This window comes from Carassius auratus, chromosome 45 (genome assembly GCF_003368295.1).
Source record: "Carassius auratus strain Wakin chromosome 45, ASM336829v1, whole genome shotgun sequence".
NCBI lineage: Eukaryota > Metazoa > Chordata > Actinopteri > Cypriniformes > Cyprinidae > Carassius > Carassius auratus.
In genome coordinates this window covers 2,364,089-2,383,881 of record NC_039287.1, presented here as the reverse complement: position 1 = coordinate 2,383,881, position 19,793 = coordinate 2,364,089, and the positions used below count along the sequence as shown (strand labels likewise).

The 19,793-nt window shown below is 36.2% G+C and overlaps 1 protein-coding gene across 4 annotated transcripts in view; it reads left to right on the top strand.

Annotated features, from left to right (window-relative positions):
• LOC113062875 (serine/threonine-protein kinase MRCK alpha-like) overlaps positions 1 to 19,793 on the top strand; it is a 49,284-nt gene that overhangs the window by 4,439 nt on the left and 25,052 nt on the right. For all 4 annotated transcript variants that reach the window (XM_026232918.1, XM_026232917.1, XM_026232915.1 and 1 more), the window contains exons 2-5: positions 14,372 to 14,463; positions 17,272 to 17,355; positions 17,766 to 17,861; positions 18,290 to 18,438. In XM_026232918.1, coding sequence (XP_026088703.1) covers positions 14,372 to 14,463; positions 17,272 to 17,355; positions 17,766 to 17,861; positions 18,290 to 18,438 — 421 coding nt within the window. The remainder of the gene's footprint in view (positions 1 to 14,371; positions 14,464 to 17,271; positions 17,356 to 17,765; positions 17,862 to 18,289; positions 18,439 to 19,793) is intronic.

The following is a 19,793-nucleotide window of genomic DNA, read 5'->3' as shown; positions in this document are numbered from 1 at the left end:
CGTTAATTAGTTGGTTGTCCTTAATTACGTCGAATTTTTTAACGCATTTCACGCATGCGCAGTGTGACAAATTATTCAGGTTAGGAAAGTCTCGTCGATCTCTGAATTCTCAAGATAGTAAAAAACAGCGGCGAGCGCCGCGACGAAAACACCAAAGAAGCTTAAGGTTTTACCCCATTTACTCTCAAATACATTCATGCCAAGCTCGATAAACAGAGATGACTTTGGTAGTTGATACGCTGGAGCTTCTTCTTCCTGTTATAGCAGTGATCCTCAAATCTGGCTCACGAGTTTCATGCAGAGTTTAGCGCAGACTCCAATTAAACACACCTGCCTGTGATTTACTAATGATCCTAAAGACACTGATTAGCAAACTCATGCGTGTTTGATTAGGGTTAGAGCTAAACTTCGCAGGAAAGTGGATCTCGCGAGCCAGATTTGAGGATCACTGTGTTATAGCGTCCTGTGTTTCACACTGCGCATGCGCAGAACACCTACATGCGATGCAGCGAAAATTACAGCTGTTTGGAAAAGCATATGCATTTTTACTTGGTTTTACTGGCACTTGAAGCCTTCAGAACGTGAAAATATCGATCCTAAAGTATTGTGGCAGAGCAAATGAACACCTCCCAAAAACAAGAGTACCCAGAGTGCTGCTTATGTGATTGTGGCGCATGTTTGTGTTTCTGAGTTCATTCTTTCGAGTTTCTCTATGCATAATTTCATAGATATGTGGCTATATTTAACCACTGGTTCACCTAAAACTCTTACACTATCTGTAGTTAAATGGCATGGTTTGATATAGTGCTCAGGTAAATTTGATCTAAGTAAATGTTAAACTTTTAAAATTCAGAAAAAAAGAACCACATATTGATGAATCAATACATGAAAATTATGTATCTGTGTCCTGTTATTTATCTTTTGGTATGCATTTCAGAAAAAAAAATGGTTAGGATTCAGGTGTAGTTGCAAATAGTGATTAATCATGATTAATCCACTGAAAATTCTGATTAATTTGATTAAAAATTGTAATCATTTGACAGCCCTAATATATATATATATATATATATATATATATATATATATATATATATATATATATATATATATATATATATATACAGTACAGACCAAAAGTTTGGACACACCTTCTCTTTCAAAGAGTTTTCTTTATTTTCATGACTATGAAAATTGTAGAGTCACACTGAAGGCATCAAGGGCTATTTTGACCAAGAAGGAGAGTGATGGGGTGCTGCGCCAGATGACCTGGCCTCCACAGTCACCGGACCTGAACCCAATCGAGATGGTTTAGGGGTGAGCTGGACCGCAGACAGAAGGCAAAAGTGCTAAGCATCTCTTGGGGAACTCCTTCAAGACTGTTGGACCATTTCAGGTGACTACCTCTTGAAGCTCATCAAGAGAATGCCAAGAGTGTGCAAAGCAGTAATCAAAGCAAAAGGTGGCTACTTTGAAGAACCTACAATATGACATATTTTCATTTTTCACAGTTTTTTGTTATGTATATAATTCCATATATAATTCCACATGTGTTAATTCATAGTTCTGATGCCTTCAGTGTGAATCTACAATTTTCATAGTCATGAAAATAAAGAAAACTCTTTGAATGAGAAGGTGTGTCCAAACTTTTGGTCTGTACTGTATATAAATATAATTATTATAATTATAATAATTATATATATATATATATATAATTATTATTATTTTATATTTTTACAATGTATGTGATTATGGTAGTAATTTTGTGGCATGATACACAGTGTTTTTATTGTAAGCAAATATGAAAAACTATTAAAAATATATATTTTTTGGTAATTTAAATAAAGATGAATTAAAATAAAATATACATATTAGATGAAAAGCGTAGACTTAAAACCACCCAGAAAACATGTCCTTGGCTAACTAACTGAAATATATAAAAAAATATATAGTCCAAAATATAAGTAAATACTATAATAGCATATACCATGGTATTAACATCTGATACATCATTGTGCCTGGTATGACTACAGTATTGTTTGGGACTTTTTGTTTTACACAAGAAAACCTTTTTGTGGATTTTTCCAGTTGAATTATTATTTATTTTATTGCCTATTCATATTTTTATTTTTATTCATTACATTTAAAAGTGAGGTCACTGGACATAAATATGGCTGTATTACATAGATGTCCTGCTAAAATGTAAAGCATGCCAGACATTGAGCTGCGCTACACTGAGGTGCGAGAGCAATGCCAAAATTCCAAAATAACGCCTCAGCAATGTAGAGATCTGGATGCATTGTTCCTCCCTGTCACATGATGTTTCTCCTGTGGAGGGCTTGGCTCGGATCGCTCGGCTGTAATAGTATGGTTTAAAGCCAAAGAATTCACCTCTTCTCCCTCATCTGTCTCCATTCCCACTCCGGTCCCTCATTCCAGCAAACCCTCCAGCAGTCAAACTGGAACGTCTTATTTAGAGCTAACATTACACACTTAAACACCCGCCCATGCCTGGAGCTGTAACAGCACACAGAAATATGGGAAAAGTAAATGTTTTTTGTCATTGTATATGTATTGTAACGCATTCTAGACACATGTTTAGGGTGTTTTCGCTAGCAGAGATCTGTTATTTGAGATAACACACACCAGTTGTCCGATAGCCAATGCTGCAGTGCATCGGTGCTCTGAGACCCTCCTTGCACACTGTATATGAGGAATTGCTGTACTCTGCTTATACTAAGGCCAGATTTGCATGGAAGTGCTGACTCAGAGCTCTAGGTCTTTGCTGCTCCGATGTGCAGGGTGAAGAGGCTCATTTGTCAGCTGTATGATGCCTACGCTGTGTTGTCGGTTTTCCTCTCTATGCATCACAGTTCTTGACTGGCCAGTCTCTTTATCAGTAACTTCTGTGTGCCAGCTTTGGCAGAGCAAAATATTGGACACTCAGTTTCATTCGCCATTTGAGATCTAAGTAAACCATTTGTGGCAGACCGTGTTGTGAACAAAAGCCAAATGCTTTTGTATTTCTGCAGCTGTATATGTGTATATATAAAGTGGATAGATTTAATATGTAACTCAAGTTTGTAATATTTAAAGTGCAGTTCACCCAAAAATGAAAATTTTATCATTTACTCATCATCAGCATTGAAAAACAATATTGGACCCCATTTACTTTCATTGTATGGACAAAAAAACAACAACAACTACAACAACAACAAAAAAAAAAAAAAAGAAAAAAGAAAGAAAAAGATAACGGGAACCTTTTAAAAATATATATTTTGTGTTCTACAAAAGAAAGGTGTACATGTCTGATAGCATTTTTTTTGTGACTAACTATACACCTTTAAATACAGGGTAATTTGGTTATTTTTATAAAATTGGTAAATTTGATTTTAGAACCCAATTCCGTTACTTTAAAGGAATAATTCACCCAAAAATGAAAACTTGCAACACCATTGCAAAACAACATTGGACTCTTTAAGAAAATAATAAGAAAATCTAAAAATATCTTATAAATAAATTAATTAAATATGTGCCAGGTTTGTGATATATAAAAAGGATGGCAGATCGGCTGTAATGTTGCATGGACGGTTATCACTTGGACTTAGCCTGTGTTGCTTCCTGATTTATGTGCCTGAATACTTTGTGTGTGTGTGTGTGTGTATTTTTGGTGTGTGCCCTTGAGCTTTGATGCACTGGAACAGTAGACCATCCTATCAGAATGCTACTAAATGCATTAGTAAGCTGTGACACAAAGTGACCCAGAGTTCTGACCTCAACATTCAATAAAGACTAAAAATATGAATAAAAATATAAACCTTTCCGACTCTAAATTCTGATTGGATGAGTGACTTCCAAAGCCATTGTAAAATGACAACGAACACTAGCAATAGTAGCTTCTTGAATATAGGATTACTTGCATGAAATTTTAGTCTCAAATGAAGAGCAAACAGCACATAGGTTTTTTCTCCTGAAGTGTTTTCAGTGTAGACACTGAATGATTTGCACAGTGATTTGCGGGTTCAGCGGTTTTGGTTTGGTTTCTCTTTCAGTTGGCATGCATTTTTGTTTTGCATCATAGATTCCAGTCCTCGAGGATCACGGAAAGCTCTTGCTAGCCATGCAGCATGATGAAACAGCTTCGAGTGACACACAATGAGGAAATCCTGTGGTTGTAGTGATTTTTGTCTGTTGGTTATCTTGGCTGACCCCATAAACATGGCCGCTGTACTTGTTGTTAGCCTTAAACATCACATGCACGTCAGGCCACGAATCGGTCCAATCTACCTCATGAGATTTCCAAATGACAAAAATACCCTCACACTTCAGTAACTATCACGCATGACCTAAACTTGATGGAGATTTCACAAGCTTTCCAAATTGTAAATGCCAAGTATTTTAGGTAATTACTCCTGCATGCTAAAAATGCTGCACCCCTGAGATGAATAGTTAAGCTGAATCGCTATAATAGCTGCTTGGCTGTAAAACAGTGTGCACAGTTTAGTTAGTTTTCTAAGGTAAAAAATACGGACAATTAAACAGACATTTTAATAGAGTGAAATTAGAATTAGCCTGTGTGGCAGATTAACCCTTGTCCTTTTTTCCGAAATGTTTCCAGTCATATTTCAAGCAATTCAAAACCATTGTGGTGAACAGTGTTTATCTGAAGTGTCTCTGCAAAAAATAATGCGTTATTTATCAGCTTTAATATATTGGCCAAATTTTCTTATCATGTCGATAACATAGCGGGGAAATTGAACATTTATCGGCCGAATCCGATACCGATATGGTTGCTGATATATCGTGCATCCCTAAACTTATATCATTGCTGTTAGCTTAGCAACATGCTGCTTCATCAAACACCGTTATAATCTATTGTAATTTCTGTTTTGAGGTTACATTGCTGTTGGGATGCTGCGTCAGCAAGATAGCTGACTAGGTTTTGAAACATGAGCTGGTGATTCTTCATCATCCAAGGCCCATAGGCATGGAAAATAGCAGAGAGATAAAGCCCAGTCTGGTAACAGAATTGAAGAGTGTTTCTGATTCTTTACGTCTCAACAAATGCCCCATCTTACATTCCAGGCCTAAACATAGGGGTTCTTGTGGGTGTGTTTGGCACTCAGGCAGTAGACTATATTAAAGGCAATGTTGATGGCTGTCACATGTCAAATATATCAAGGTCAGAGATAAGTCCTCTCATTATGAGTGCTGTCAGCATGTATCTGGCCTGCTGTGGGGGGTTACAACGAAGGGAATGTGTGCGAGGGGATGCTCCATGGATGGGGGAAGTTTTTTTTTTTATATAGATGGGGGGTTTTCACATACATGACTCCATATATAATTCATGTTGTTGTAGGAGGAAGGTACCAGTTTGAATTTAATTCCAGTTATGCTTCTGGTTTGGTTGTTAAATAATTCTGTTCCATAATACACATCCAAACAAAGTGTGTTCTCAGAGGGCTTTGCGGTTGAGGCGGTATTTGCGTGTCGGCTGTTCAGTAGAGCTGAAAGAACATGGTTTGCCTCCCCCCACCTGGCTGTCATCAGTCAACGTGTTTTGCAACATCTTTCTTTGAGAGCCGATCCACTTTTTGAACTCTTGTGTGCATTTGTTTCGAGTCTTGTTGGAACATGTTTCGCCAAATGCATATTTTTGGGATACTTACGGTCTCAAGTCCTAGCGCTGACACCTTTCCTTTGTAGGTTGTGTTTAGTAGTTGTTTCCAACCTAAGGGATTGACTGTGGCCTAGAAAGTGTCTTCACTGGAGTACTGCAATGTATATATATAGCCATTTTGTCCCTTTCATTTATTCTTGCTGCTGAAAAATGGGGGTTTGTGGCAGCTTTAGACCATGACTGCTTTGTGTCATTGTATAAAGAGTTCACTTGAGTCAGAGTTCCAATATTTGATTCTCAACATTAATTTTGTTTTAACTTATGTCTATGACTTGTGTCTTGCTAAGCCAGACTATGAGTAAATGGCCAACACTAGTCCAAAGCTTATTCTGGCCACGAGCTGCCCACTTAAATAAGAAAAGACCATCTGACTCACACGTAAAGAGACCAAACACAGGTTTTTTTCTTTTGACCAAAAATAGATTATACTATAATAATATTTTGGTGTGGAAAAACAGTAAACGTGCCGCTCTCTGTGAATGATTGTACAGAGAACACTGGGAATACGTGCAATATGTGCATAGATTTATCTTACTTTTAAGTGCCTCAGAAAAACTAAATATATATTTATAAATATACCATTTATAAAATGTACAATATAAAGTCAGCATGAAATAAAAATTTACAAGGTATATTTTCTTAATACTTGTTATTTATTTTAATACAATGAAAATGAAACCCTGCACATATAATTTTCTTTTTTACATTCTTATATTTGTATTCAAAATAGGGCTAAAATGATTAGTCAACATTATTGACAACGTCAACAATAAACTATTATTGACAAATATATTTATGGTCGAAAAGTCATTTGTCATATGACTAATAATGTAAGGGCCTGCAGTAACAAAGTTCGACCAGTGAGGTGCTGTAGTGCAAGACTGTAATTCAGCCCTCCCAGCTGTTGGCCAATAGAAGAAGACATATGAGAAGTGCAAATGAAGCCAAAGCAGTAGTGTGGGAAAGTTGTATAAAACTACAAACAAACAAAAAAATGCTGTTAGGGGTTTAGCCTATGGATTAATATGTGAAATAATCAACGAGTAGTCGACTAATCGCTTCAATAATAATTAGATTAATCGATTTTCAAAACAACCGTTTGTCACAGCCCTAAATTAAAATGTCATAAACCTTTTGGTGAAATGACTGACTTCTCTCTGGTGGCTTCTTGAAGAATTTAATTTGCATAAAACCTGCCACTTTCTTACAGTTGACTGCAAGCTCACATTCAGATCTGATTTTGTTTTGTAAATGAAACAATAAATAAAAATGCCTTGTACATTCTTTAAAACTATCCTTTTGATAGTCATGCTGTTTTGAAACAACGTGAGGGTGAGTAAATGATGACTAATTAAATTAAAAGTGAACTATCCATTTATTCTCCTGTGAACAATACAGTGAGAAGCATTTGTCTATGGATCAAGTTACAAATTGCAGGTTAATAATAGGGTTTGATGTTTGCTTCAAGTTTGACAGACAGTGTCTAGCCTAAATTAAAATTTCACAGTGGCATGTTACAGCGAAGTTGATTAGCAATTAAGATAAAAACGATTATGATGACAGTGATGATAATTTGAACATATTACATGGGTGGTGAAGTTCCCTGACTGCCTCCAGGGTTTTCAGTCAGTCAGTCGTGGTAGGAAACGTCCAGCAAGATTTCATTCACTCCTCTGTTCTGAGAGAATGCAGTAGGATAGAGTTACATCTACCATGACATATTTTGCCAAAGGGAGGCGACTCGGTGGTATTATGTTGACTGAAAAACTAATGCTGTATTTTTAAGTCCCTGCCAATTGAGCGTAAGAGCAGGCAGTCTGTAGAAAACGTTCACAGCTCTTGTGTCAATGTCATGTTGTTGGACGACTATGGATCTTCTCTGAGGGATATGACCGTTCTGCTTTCCTGCTAAGTTGTCTGTATAACTGTAGGTTCTGAGAAATGGCAAAGCTATTTTTAATCACCTTGAGCCTCACATGAAACAATATCATACACTACCCTTATTTTGTTGACACATCCAGCATCTGTGGAATGCCAATATTTATCGCTGAATGTCCCATCTGCTTTTTTCCATTTAATGAAGGTGAATGGCAACCAAGATTTTCAGTGTATAGCAACTGTTCTTCACAGAAATCAGTCTTTCGGTTTCAGAAGACTTGGACTATGATGCTTTAAGGTTATAATTATTTTATTAAGTAGGGTAGCACAAATTGAAAAAAAAAAATGGTATCTCAAAACATGTTTTAGTGTGTACAACATCCTAGATGGGGTTGCATTGAAATCTGCTCCACACAAACTCACTTCGCTTGGTTTGGGTTGCTTATACTTACAATCTGTTTTCCACTTGAGACTTTAGGCATGATGTTAATGACAAAATCAGCAGGTTAGCACATCTGTTTCTTTCATTTTGTTCGGGTCTTTGAATGCAGGGCACATGGTGTTCTTTTTAAAGGTGAATGTTGCTTCTTGTATTTTAACTTCATTTTACTTGGTGCAGTAGCATCTATGTATTTTTGTAGATGGAAAAAGTAGGGGATTGCTGTGCTGGACCATGCTACAAAATGGGTGATGCGATTGCTGGTGCACAGAGAGCTGCAGGGACCAGGAATGCAGTAAAGGGTAACACACGTTTTTGACGTGTTTACCATCACATGTCATCTCCAGCTTTTGTGTGCAGTTTCGGTTTATGTCATTTGTCACATAACCTTCCTGCATTCAGTACATTTTTTCAATAGCTGCCTGTGCTAAAAGGCCCGTGTGTTTTGCACTCTTGCTCTATTAATGCAAGTACAGCATGATGCATCAGTTTCTGTGTCTAATGGCCGATTCTTCATCTACCTCGTCTGTTTACTTTTGTTTTTTGATGAACATTAGCACAGGAGCCCTGAAACATCCAAGAGCTTTGTTCATCCTGAGAGCTCTTCTTCTGGCTTTATTGTATTTGGGGGATATCCTGTTTGTGCGTTGCAGTAGTTTAGACAAATGTCCTGTCTGACACAAGCCAAGCCATCATGCTTCAATGGCAATAGGGGATGCTTTAGGGGTGGTGTATATTGCTTTGGGAGTTTGGGCATCGTGGGTGCTCACTCTAGCATTAAACACAATTTATCGCCCCATTGCATGTTTATGCAGTATGAAAGTGATTCTCAGGCATGTTTATGTATGTTTGGTACTTATTAATGATTTAATGCTTTTCCTGTCCTCATGGAGGGTTTCATATATCACCCCTGCTAACTACATGGTACTATGAGCCATGACTTTGCCTTAGGGATTGAAAGCACCCATGACTTTTTTTATTCATTTGATATCCTGCCACCTTGTTTAATAACACAGGCTGCCATTGAATGTATGAAAGGGATCCCCTCTTCTGGATCCTTCATTCTGTAAATGTAATTTATTCAATCTGTTGGGACTCGTCTTATTTATGGCTGTTATTAGCTGTAGCAGTTTTGATGTGCTGGGAATTTCAGATTAAGCAAAATATTAAGGAATTGGCAGGTCATATAGTAAATTAAAAAAGAACAAAAACAATTAAATTATGGTTTTATTATTAGTAGTAAATATATTATTTTAGGCAAAGAAATTATTATTACTGTTCAATTTTTCTTTTCTTTTTTTCTATACATTTTACAATAATGTAGTTAATGTGAATTATTTTGGTCATGATAATCGAAGAGTGGAAATCTGATATTGTCAGAGCACATAAAATTTTCATATTAAACTCAATTTCTATATTATGTTTGTATGTGTGTGTTTTTGTGGATTAAATTATATGAATAGTTTTGTATTTTCTTATATAATTTTTTTTGTGCCTGAAATATGGTTTAAACTAATAATAAAAATATAGATATTCTTGAGTATTCAGTAATTTAGACAATGTAATTGTGTTTCATTTTTTTCTTTTTATTTTAGGCCTTTCACAATTTTTATTCATAGAGACCATGTGAGAGACAATGGGAAAGGAAGACAACATTCAATTGAATTAAAAAGTTATATATAAATATTATTATATTTATAAAATGTTTTTTTTTTTTTTTCATAGACACCATGTGAGTGACAATGTGAACTGAAGATACAATTTTTGTAGGCTTTCCAAAGACCAATTGGTCACATCATTAAACCTTATAAGTTAATAAAGTTATTGAAATAAAATGTTTAGAAAATTCCGGTTGACTTGGTTAAAACCTTTGTGTGTGTGCGTGTCAGAGAGGGCTACAAAAGTGTCTGCTGTGTTCTTATTGAATGTAAATATTGAAGCACAATTCACATGACACCTATGTTGTAAAGTAGAATTTCATCATGACGTTTCACTGTTTGCATTAGCATAGCCTCTGCTTCTTAAAGTTGCACAGGCCTGAGCACATAGTGACTGTCATAACTGTGCAATTGTGTTAATGCTCTCAATGCCTTATTAGCTTCTCTGGTTACGGCAGAGGAAGGCCATCCTCAGGTCTTTTAGCTCCAGGAGCTGAGACGTGTTCTTCTGGAAGCAGCATTTTTACATTGTTACCTCACCATGGCCGTAAATAATCTCTCTTATGGCTTCCAGATGTCCCCCTGCCAGAGGAGTGGATGTGAGAACACACTCAAGGCCTAGTATTCCTCTTTGCATCTTTCTTTGCAGACATGCCTGTCCCCCACATACAGCAGATGTACACAAGCACGCACAGATTCTCACAAGCACTTTGTCACGCACACCCTTAACCAGTCTGGTATGAGACGCAAAGACGGGACATGTTTTTCCAGTCTCACAATGCCAATAAGTTTAGGTTGACACTTTCTTTTAAAACTTCAGTATTCTTATTTTGCTTATATGTTGTCCCTTTGTACCAGGCTTAAGAACTGAAACTAAAACTTTCGCTACAAAAAAAAAAAAAAAAAAAAGTATTATTATTATTATTATTATTATTATTATTATTATTATTATATGTATTAACACAAAAATAAAATATGTATGTATGTATGTACTTGTAATATGTGTGTATATATATTTATATATATATATATATATATATATATATATATATATATATATATATGCATATAAACTTAATTTAATTAATTTTAGTACTTCATTAAAAAGTTGTTAGTATTATTTAAATGCATTTTTATAAAAAAATAAAATAAGATTTATAAAAACTAAAGAGAGATATTAAAAATTATGAAAATACCCAAATTACTAAAACCTCAAAATCTAATTCGTAATATAAAAAACTTGATTAAAAAAACAATAATAACTGAGCAGATGATACAAAAAAACCCACTGATTTGTAGAACCTCACTAATACCAACTATTCTTTGAAAGGATCATAAACAGCCATACAGTGAACAATGTGGCGAAGAAGTTTACATTTACAGCACTGCAGATTACCTCACTCTCATTTGTCATGGCAACTGTTGCTATGTTTGGCATGCCCGTGTTCTTTTATTAGGTTTTCAGGTGAGTGATACTGTATAGCTATTGTTCTGCTAACGAAATTGAACAAGAGAAGCATCGCTAAAGTTAATATTGGTAACCAACTGATACTTAGATACAAAGGGTTGAGCTGGCTTTATGATAATGCACAGGTATCGCATGGATTTCTACATGCACGGGCCCCTCGCTCGGTCTATGTTTATTAGTTTTTACTCTCTAAAGAGCCTTGCAGGTCCCATTATGAAGTGGGTAGTGGCGATTCATTCTTGTGAAGTGTTTTATTCAGTGGTTGTTCTGCAGTCCATGCTGCCTGTGGAACAGAGGCGTCTTTTAGGACTCTATGTATGTATGTAGTCAATGGTGTGTATGACGTAAAGCACGACTTCCACTGCGGTGTCACAATTATTTTAACATGTGGCCGCCGCTTACTCATGTCAAAACTGTTTCTTAGGGGTCAAGCGTGGCTGATTCTGTCCAGGGATGTCTGAGGTTATTTTTACTCTTTCTCAGTGGTTAGGCTGGGCTGTATGAACTTGATACATCCAGTCATAATTTAGCATAGGAATTATCTTGTTTTCTATTATAGTGAAAAAGTGAAGTGAAGTGAAAGTGAAAGTGACATTCAGCCAAGTATGGTGACCCATACTCAGAATTTGTGCTCTGCATTTAACCCATCCGAAATGCACACACACAGAGCAGTGAACACACACACACACACTGTGAGCACACACCCGGAGCAGTGGGCAGCCATTTATGCTGCGGCGCCCGGGGAGCAGTTGGGGGTTCGATGCCTTGCTCAAGGGTACCTAAGTCATGGTATTGAAGGTGGAGAGAGAGCTGTTCATGCACTACCGCCGCCCACAATTCCGTCTGGCTCGAGACTCGAACTCACAACCCTTCGATTGGGATTCCGACGCTCTAACCATTAGGCCACGACTGCAAAATATATGCAAAATATATATTTTGCATAATGTTTCATAATGTTTCATAATGTTCAAATTCTTTAGGCTTGTATCCCTCATAAGTTCCAAAAAAAAGAAAGAAAAAAAAATCAAGTTTTCCATTTTATAAGTATTTTTTTTTAATCACTAGGTTATCCAAAAATTGCCATTGGCACGTGTCTATTTAATCTTTATTTAAATATGATTCATATAAGATTTAGATAACTAAATTGAGTTGAATTATATAGTATTAATTATAATTATATAGAAATTAATTAATTAATAGTTATATAGTATTATTACAATTCATTTATTAATTAATGTATATGTGATTTATTTTTATAAATCATATTTCCAGCAAAAAAAAAAAGAAATGAATAAGTATAAACTTATAATATAAAACAGTATTATTTATTTATTTATTTCGCTGGAAATGTCGATTAAAAAAAAAAAAAAACAATAGTAATATACTCACACAGTTGTGATAAATACTGTCACCATAATAAAAAATGACTCCTACTGTGCTGTAACACTTTGTTCATAGTACCTACTCAATAGTGTTAACACTTTGCTGGTATTATTAGCATGTTTTTAGCTGTCAGCAGGGTGTGTGATAGAGTAGCTGCTGCTGATATGAGACTGTGACAACTGTTAGATTAGCAGAGGGTCAGTGCTTAAGTGTAATTACAGTAGTAATGTGGAGCAGTTGTGACGATACGTAATGACCTGGCTGGGTAATGAAGCCCTGCTGGGAACAAAATGCCTTGGAGCTACCAATTGTACCTTGGTGATCTACCAACTTATTTGCTCTGAAAAACAGATGCTGTAACTTCAACAGAGTAATGACTCCTTAAATAGAATTAGAATATTGTGTGGAAACATTTTATTTATTCTTAGTTTATATTATTAGATAGTGAAAATAACTAGATTTTTTAAGAAAGAAATTGCAAAGTGCTAACTAAAGTGCTTTCATGTTCTAGATGGTTGTTGCCTTAACACCTTTAATAACAACACTAAGTCGAATATTGTGATATTGTACATTTCCAAGGAGTTCTTACGGTGTTCGGTCAATCACCAGTATGCACTGGGTCAGTTGGCCAATCAGAGCAGACTGCGCTTGTCGGAAGGAGGGACTTTGTAGAAAACAACTCGTTTCAGAACAGACCTAAAATAATGTACAGTATTTGAAAAAGAATGTGAAAGCATGTCAACATATTATGTTACACCAAATACTCAAAATAATTGGTCTTTTAAAAAGCATCATATGAGCCCTTTAATGAAAACTTTTGTAATTTTTGTTGGTAAAAAGTTTTCACCCCAAGCTGTCACTGGGGTGGTACCTTCTCACACTGTGACAGTGTGCTTCCATGGAAAAAGTTTGCAACAGAACACCTCAGTGATGTGTATGAGAGCCATTAGATGAGGTCCAACTTTGTAAAAGATGTTTTAGGAAGGTCATTCTGAGATGTTAGGTTTAGAGCTGCATAGACTCTGATGATGGCAGGTGTGGGAGGCGTGTTTATACTCTTGTTGAGGATAAACATGGCAGACTTTTATCCTTATCGCACTGCGGTTGAGATCATCCCCTCTTCTGTTCCCATGTTCTCCCACCCTGGGAATAACACACGCACCACATTGCTGCAGTGGAAGAATTCATTATTTTACGTAATATTTACAAAAGAATGTTTCAAATAATAGTCCATTTGAAAATGTATTTATTCAACACAAATCATTTTTTTCCAGCATTGTTTTTCCATAAATAAATAAATTGGCAATAACTGTTCAAAATGTTAAGATTTTTGAAAGGTTTTTATGCTCATCAGGGATCCATTTATTTTATTTTTTAAAAAGAGTAATACTGTGAAATACTACTACTACTATTATTATTATTATTATTCTATTTTAATAAAACGAAAACTATAATTTATTTCTCTGATGGCAAATCTGAATTTTCAGCATCCATTACTCAATTAATCAGTCTCATATGATCATTTAGAAAATCATTCTAAAATGCTGATTTAGTGCAATCAGTGTTGAAATCACAAAATATTTTTGTGATAATTTTTTTCAGTATTATTTAATGAATGGAAAGTTCAAAGGAACTTTCTATTTCATAACTGATCTGAAAAGAGAAATAATTTTGTAACTTTATGAATACCTTTAACTGTCACTTTTGATTAATTCAATGCTGAATAAAAGTATAATATTTCTTTTAAAATCTTTCTGACCCCAACCTTTTGTGGTGTAATTGGTTTTTAGGTTTTGACTATTTCTTTTTATTATTGTTTTATTTATTTATTTCTGTTTTACTGATTTTGTCCCTTTTAATATCTACAGCCAAACCTTTTACATCCAAGGTGAAACAGATGCGCTTGCACAAGGAAGATTTCGAGATCCTGAAGGTGATTGGACGGGGAGCGTTTGGAGAGGTATTTATTGTTTTCACTACATTCTATTGTTTTGTTTTTTTGATCAAATAAGAGCCCCTTTGCATTATTAGTTAATATACTGCTTAACCCGTTAGCACAGGTATGTTGCAGGGGAAGGACATTCTTCATGCTGTATTTCTGAGAGCCCGGGGCAGTTAATGTTCTTTTGTATTGACAGATGTGTGATGTAGTCACTGGGGAATGTGTGGTGTAAAGGTAGGCCAGGAAACCTTAGGTTACTCAGTGAGGCTTGGCTGTTCAGAATGCTACATGAAGTGGGAATATTGGATTGGAGCCATGTTTAAAATCCCCAGCAAATGGTTTATGAAATTTGTATTTAGGTTTTATTATCGCAGTGCCTGAGCGCTTGGACGTTTCCAAGTTGAGTTGAAGGAACAGTTCACCCAAAAATAAAAATACTCACCCTTTTTGTAACCAGTGCAGCTCCTTTTCTTCCACAGAATACAAAAAGTGAATATTCAAGGAATATCTTTGCAGCTTTGACTGTGAAAGTGAAAAAGTGAAAGTGAGGTGATGTGTAGCCAAGTATTGTGACCCATACTCGGAATGTGTTCTCTGCATTTAACCCATCCAAAGTGCACACACACAGGAGTGAGTAGAGAACAAACACTCACAAACACAAACACTGTGAACACACACATGGAGCAGTGGGCAGATTTTTTTTTTGTGGAAACCAGAGAGCATTTTGGGGTTACTCTATTTTGGGGTCGTGGTTTTGAGGGTGGAAAAGAGCGCTGGCCATTCAATCCCCCCACCGACAATTCCTGTCTGAACAGAGACTCGAACCCGCAACCTTTGGGTTACAAGTCTGACTCTCTTAGGCCATGACTTGAAACATTGTGTACAAGTTGTACAGACTGATGAAGATTTTCTGATTGTTTTGTGGTACCCCCCCCCTTTTTTTTATCTTGAAAGCTTTAGTACACATTCAGGAAGTGACTAGCATATTATTAAACGTTTATCCTTATGTTTTCCATAAAAAAAAGAAAGTCATATGGTTTTGGGAGCGACAGGATAGTGAGTAAATGATGACCAAATTTTCCTTTAGCTAATCTTTTAACATACAGATCTGCTTTAAACAGCTGTGTCTGTAAAAAAGACAGTTTAAACGGATATGTTTGAGTTATAAAAAAGGCAACACATTTATTAGACTGGGTGTATGGAAATACATCAAAGATCCTAGAGATTAAAGTAGGTTTTAAAGGGCAATGTGTCAGTCCGTCGGTTTTTCTGCATTTGTCAATGTCTGGTGAGCTATGATTCATCTGCATCCTGCTCAATGGGAACATTTTCGTCTGACACACCACTCGACAGGGTTTCCAGCCTAGTGTCTGCTCACTTCAGTCCAACTGGAATCAACAGCTCATGGAAAGCTAGCAGAAAGTCTGTTCTGCTTGAAGTGCGCCCGTTTCCAAAATAACACCAGAAAGGAAGCCATGCAGCTGTGAGAAAACGTGCAAAGGAACAGACTGAGGATAGGTCACACACTTTCATCTCCTGATGGATCAGGATAGGCTTGGGCGAGGAGAAGAAGGACAGATGACACATTTCCTGTGGAGACTGCTGAGCCAGTAGCTGCTACTCAATTTCAAATAAATAAAAAAAAACAGCTGTCCTTATATTTTAACATAATTACTTTATTTTTATTTGCATGTTGCATTTGCATTGTCACATTTAAATGCCACTTACTGTAATACATTTTTTTAATTAAAATGTTTAAATACTATAAATATTTGGAGAGTGTACTCTACAATAAGCACTATAGCATACTATGAGCGTAGATTATATTAGTGTAAGGAGGAAAATGTGTGACTGTCATAACAAATATTACAATGGTCCTATAAATAAATAGAAAAAAACTAAGAAAGAAAGAAAGAACTGTCTCATAAATAAGAGACCATTCAAGTACTGAGACATGTAGCCCTCTCGTAGAGTTGTGTATATTTTTTTATTATGAACAGACCCACACATGTCTATGAGAGTGCTGCATGTCTCAGTAGTTTTCCTGGTCTTGTAGTGTGTGAGTTGATGTGTAGGGTGCAGAAAAGGGGAATCTCTGAAGATGTCATCACATGCTTGATGACAGCAAGCGAAGAGCAAAGAACTTTGAAGGAGCCTCTTCTATCATCAGTGTCAGAGCCAAAAACAGTGCGCTCCTTCTGGATCCAGTCACTAAACATTGCCAGAACATTGTTATGTTCTCTGATCATCATTTAATAGAGCGAAGACATCACACATCAAGGCAGATGCTAGATAAGGTCATAAGAAGTTCACTTTCCTAGCACTGTGATTTCATGATATTCACACGCATCTGATTTATATTTGTATTTGAACTTTACTGAGATTGAATTTGACATTTACTGTTACAAATAATTGCCAAATTAGGAAAATACTGTCAGACTGACATTTATAATGTTACTATTATTATTATTATTTTAATAGATGCTGTTCCCTAAATGCTGTTTATCAAAAAATCCTGAAAAAAATATTATTTAATTAGGTTTAAGGTTTTACTTGCAATTAGATTCTGCAGACTTGACCCCAGCAGAGATGTACAAATCTGGTATTTTATATATATATATATATATATATATATATATATATATATATATATATATATATATATATATAATACCAAATCTTCTCATAATCTGCTTTACTTTTTTTCAAAGAATGAATAGCAATGCCTTTAAGCGAGCTAAGTAACACTTTTATGAATGCCAATAAAAACACTGTTTCCAGGTCAAATGATGTTCATCAGGACTGATGTTCTCATCCTCCTTTCAGGTTGCAGTAGTAAAGGTGAAAAATGCAGACAAAGTATTTGCCATGAAGATTCTCAACAAATGGGAAATGCTTAAAAGGGCTGAGGTGAGCTGATGTTTTTACAGACATCCCTTCCTTTTATTCAGCAGATTTGGTTCAAACCAAACTGCTTTAGCTGCAAATAACAGTAATGGTTTTCTCAAGACTGATTTTTATGTAATGTACAACTCTTGATCCAGTTAGCAGCATCAGTCTCTATCATTCAGATGATGCAGGCATTTCTTCCCTGGCGTATCATTCTTTAGCGTCCTAGGAGAGTGTTACTCCCTCTGTCTTTACCCATTACACGAGGAACCACTTGAAAACAAACAGTCTTCACTCTATATGATTCAGAAACCATTGCTCACAGTGGAAATAGACCCCTTGGTTGGAGTCATTCTGAATGTGTGAAGCACATTTTTGACCGCTGACCCCAAAAAGTGGTTTTCTTTGACATTTTACCCCTTTTCTTTCAGACTGCATGTTTTCGGGAGGAACGGGACGTGCTGGTGAACGGGAACAGTCAGTGGATCACGACGTTACACTATGCTTTCCAGGATGAGAACAACTTGGTGTGTGAGAACTCTCAAGCTCACATTGGGACTGATTCACGTTCACTTGATAAGGTTCTGAGAAGGAGATAATGTAATGATCAGTAATCACTGCTTACCGAGTTTCAAGGGACACTGTTGTATAGCAGACTATATATTTATCTGTGCCGTGCTGTATATAGTGTGACTGGAGAAGAGGGGCTCTAATATGAATTATCATTTTGAGTTCAGCTTCATGAGTGGGAGTGTGAAGGAATGAAACTGGAGGAAGAGAACGCTAAAGAGGTTTTGAATGAAAGAATGTCATGAATAATTGAGATGGGATGGGTTAATCCAAGGGTAAAGGAAATTTAAAAAATGTAGACTGCCTGTGATTGATATCCTTGTTTCCTATTATTTTTGTTTCTTTTCTTCTGTCTTATTCACTTCCTGTTTTTCTCTCCTCCCAGTACCTGGTGATGGACTACTATGTAGGGGGAGACCTGTTGACTCTGCTCAGTAAATTTGAAGATCGTTTGCCTGAGGACATGGCCAAGTTCTATCTGGCCGAAATGGTCTTGGCTGTTGACTCGGTGCATAAGCTACATTATGTTCACAGGTGAGTCTCGACTCTTTAAACTAGGGTTGTTAATCAGTTAAAAATGTGACTGAATTAAATGCTCACTGTTTAATCAAATTAATGACATGTCAGTATTTGCTGAACCCCCAAATTATGATAATTTAAAGATATCATTGTGGCAGGCATAAGCATTGAATAGATATTAAAAAGTGTCTTTAGAAGTCAATTTATTACTTTTTTGTTTCCATATCAATAAATGTATAATCCTTTCACTGAGTTACTGTACACAGCAATCCATTTTGTAACCTGGTTTGCTTGTAAAACTCTTTTTTTTTTTTTTTTTTTTTTTTTTTTGATGACATTTGAAGCAGATGCCTTGTTAACCAGCCAAAACAGGACTCTTGTTTGAAACCAGATGTTTGGGTGAGGTGTATTAAATAGTTAATGCAATTAGAGGGAGGGACATTCTCATTACAGAGAGAATTTGATTGGCTGAAAATCTGTGTAGTGCAACACGAGTCATCAGTATTTTGGTCTGTTTTCACAAAAGATTGTAAATGAAAAAAATCAGCTTTAAGTCAATAATAAGCTTTAGGAGGACAGTACTATTCAAGGTTTTGGGACAGCAAGAGTTTTTTTATGGAAATTAAAAAATAAATTCTGTGAATATGCATTAAATTTATCAAAAGTGTCAGTAAATGATCAAGTGACACTGAAAACTGGTGTAATTACTGCTGAAAATTCAGTTTTGCCATCACAGGAATAATTTTAATAATAATAATCACAATATTATTTTTTTGTGTATATTAGCATATAGATAACCTCAAAACTAGTGCCCATGGGTTAAAAGCCACAAAACACCCATTTTGATTTTATGGGGTTTTCAAATCAGCTAAGCATGCACTGAAAGCAAGAGCAATGAGTCGGAAAAAGGCTATGTTTAGTTAGTCTGAGGGCAGGCTGGATTGGAACCCATCTTCGGCTATCACACAGGAAGTGTCAACATTTGCATACTGACAGGCACCAGTTGCATAGAGCCCTCAGTTTGATGAATGTGTTTGTACTGGGACATTGGGTGTGCTTCAACAGTCCCACCAAAACATCATTTGGGTACAAACAAAGTACTCATGTTGTCTGCCTCACGAACTTATATACAGCTCTTTTAGTCGCTGCTTTTGGGGCTCCCAGAGGGACAGGCCGGCGAAAGTTAAAGGCAGTAATCATGGGGTTAGAGGTGTGGTCAACTCCTCTCTCATGAAAGTTTGGTACGCCTGGTTTGTGGAGGGTGGGGACAGAGTGGATTGGTCTCCAGGGATGGGGCTGGCGTGGGTGTGTATGACCAAGCCGTGTTAAAGGGTGTGCATTTGGGAAAAAGTGCATCTGTATTTTTGAGG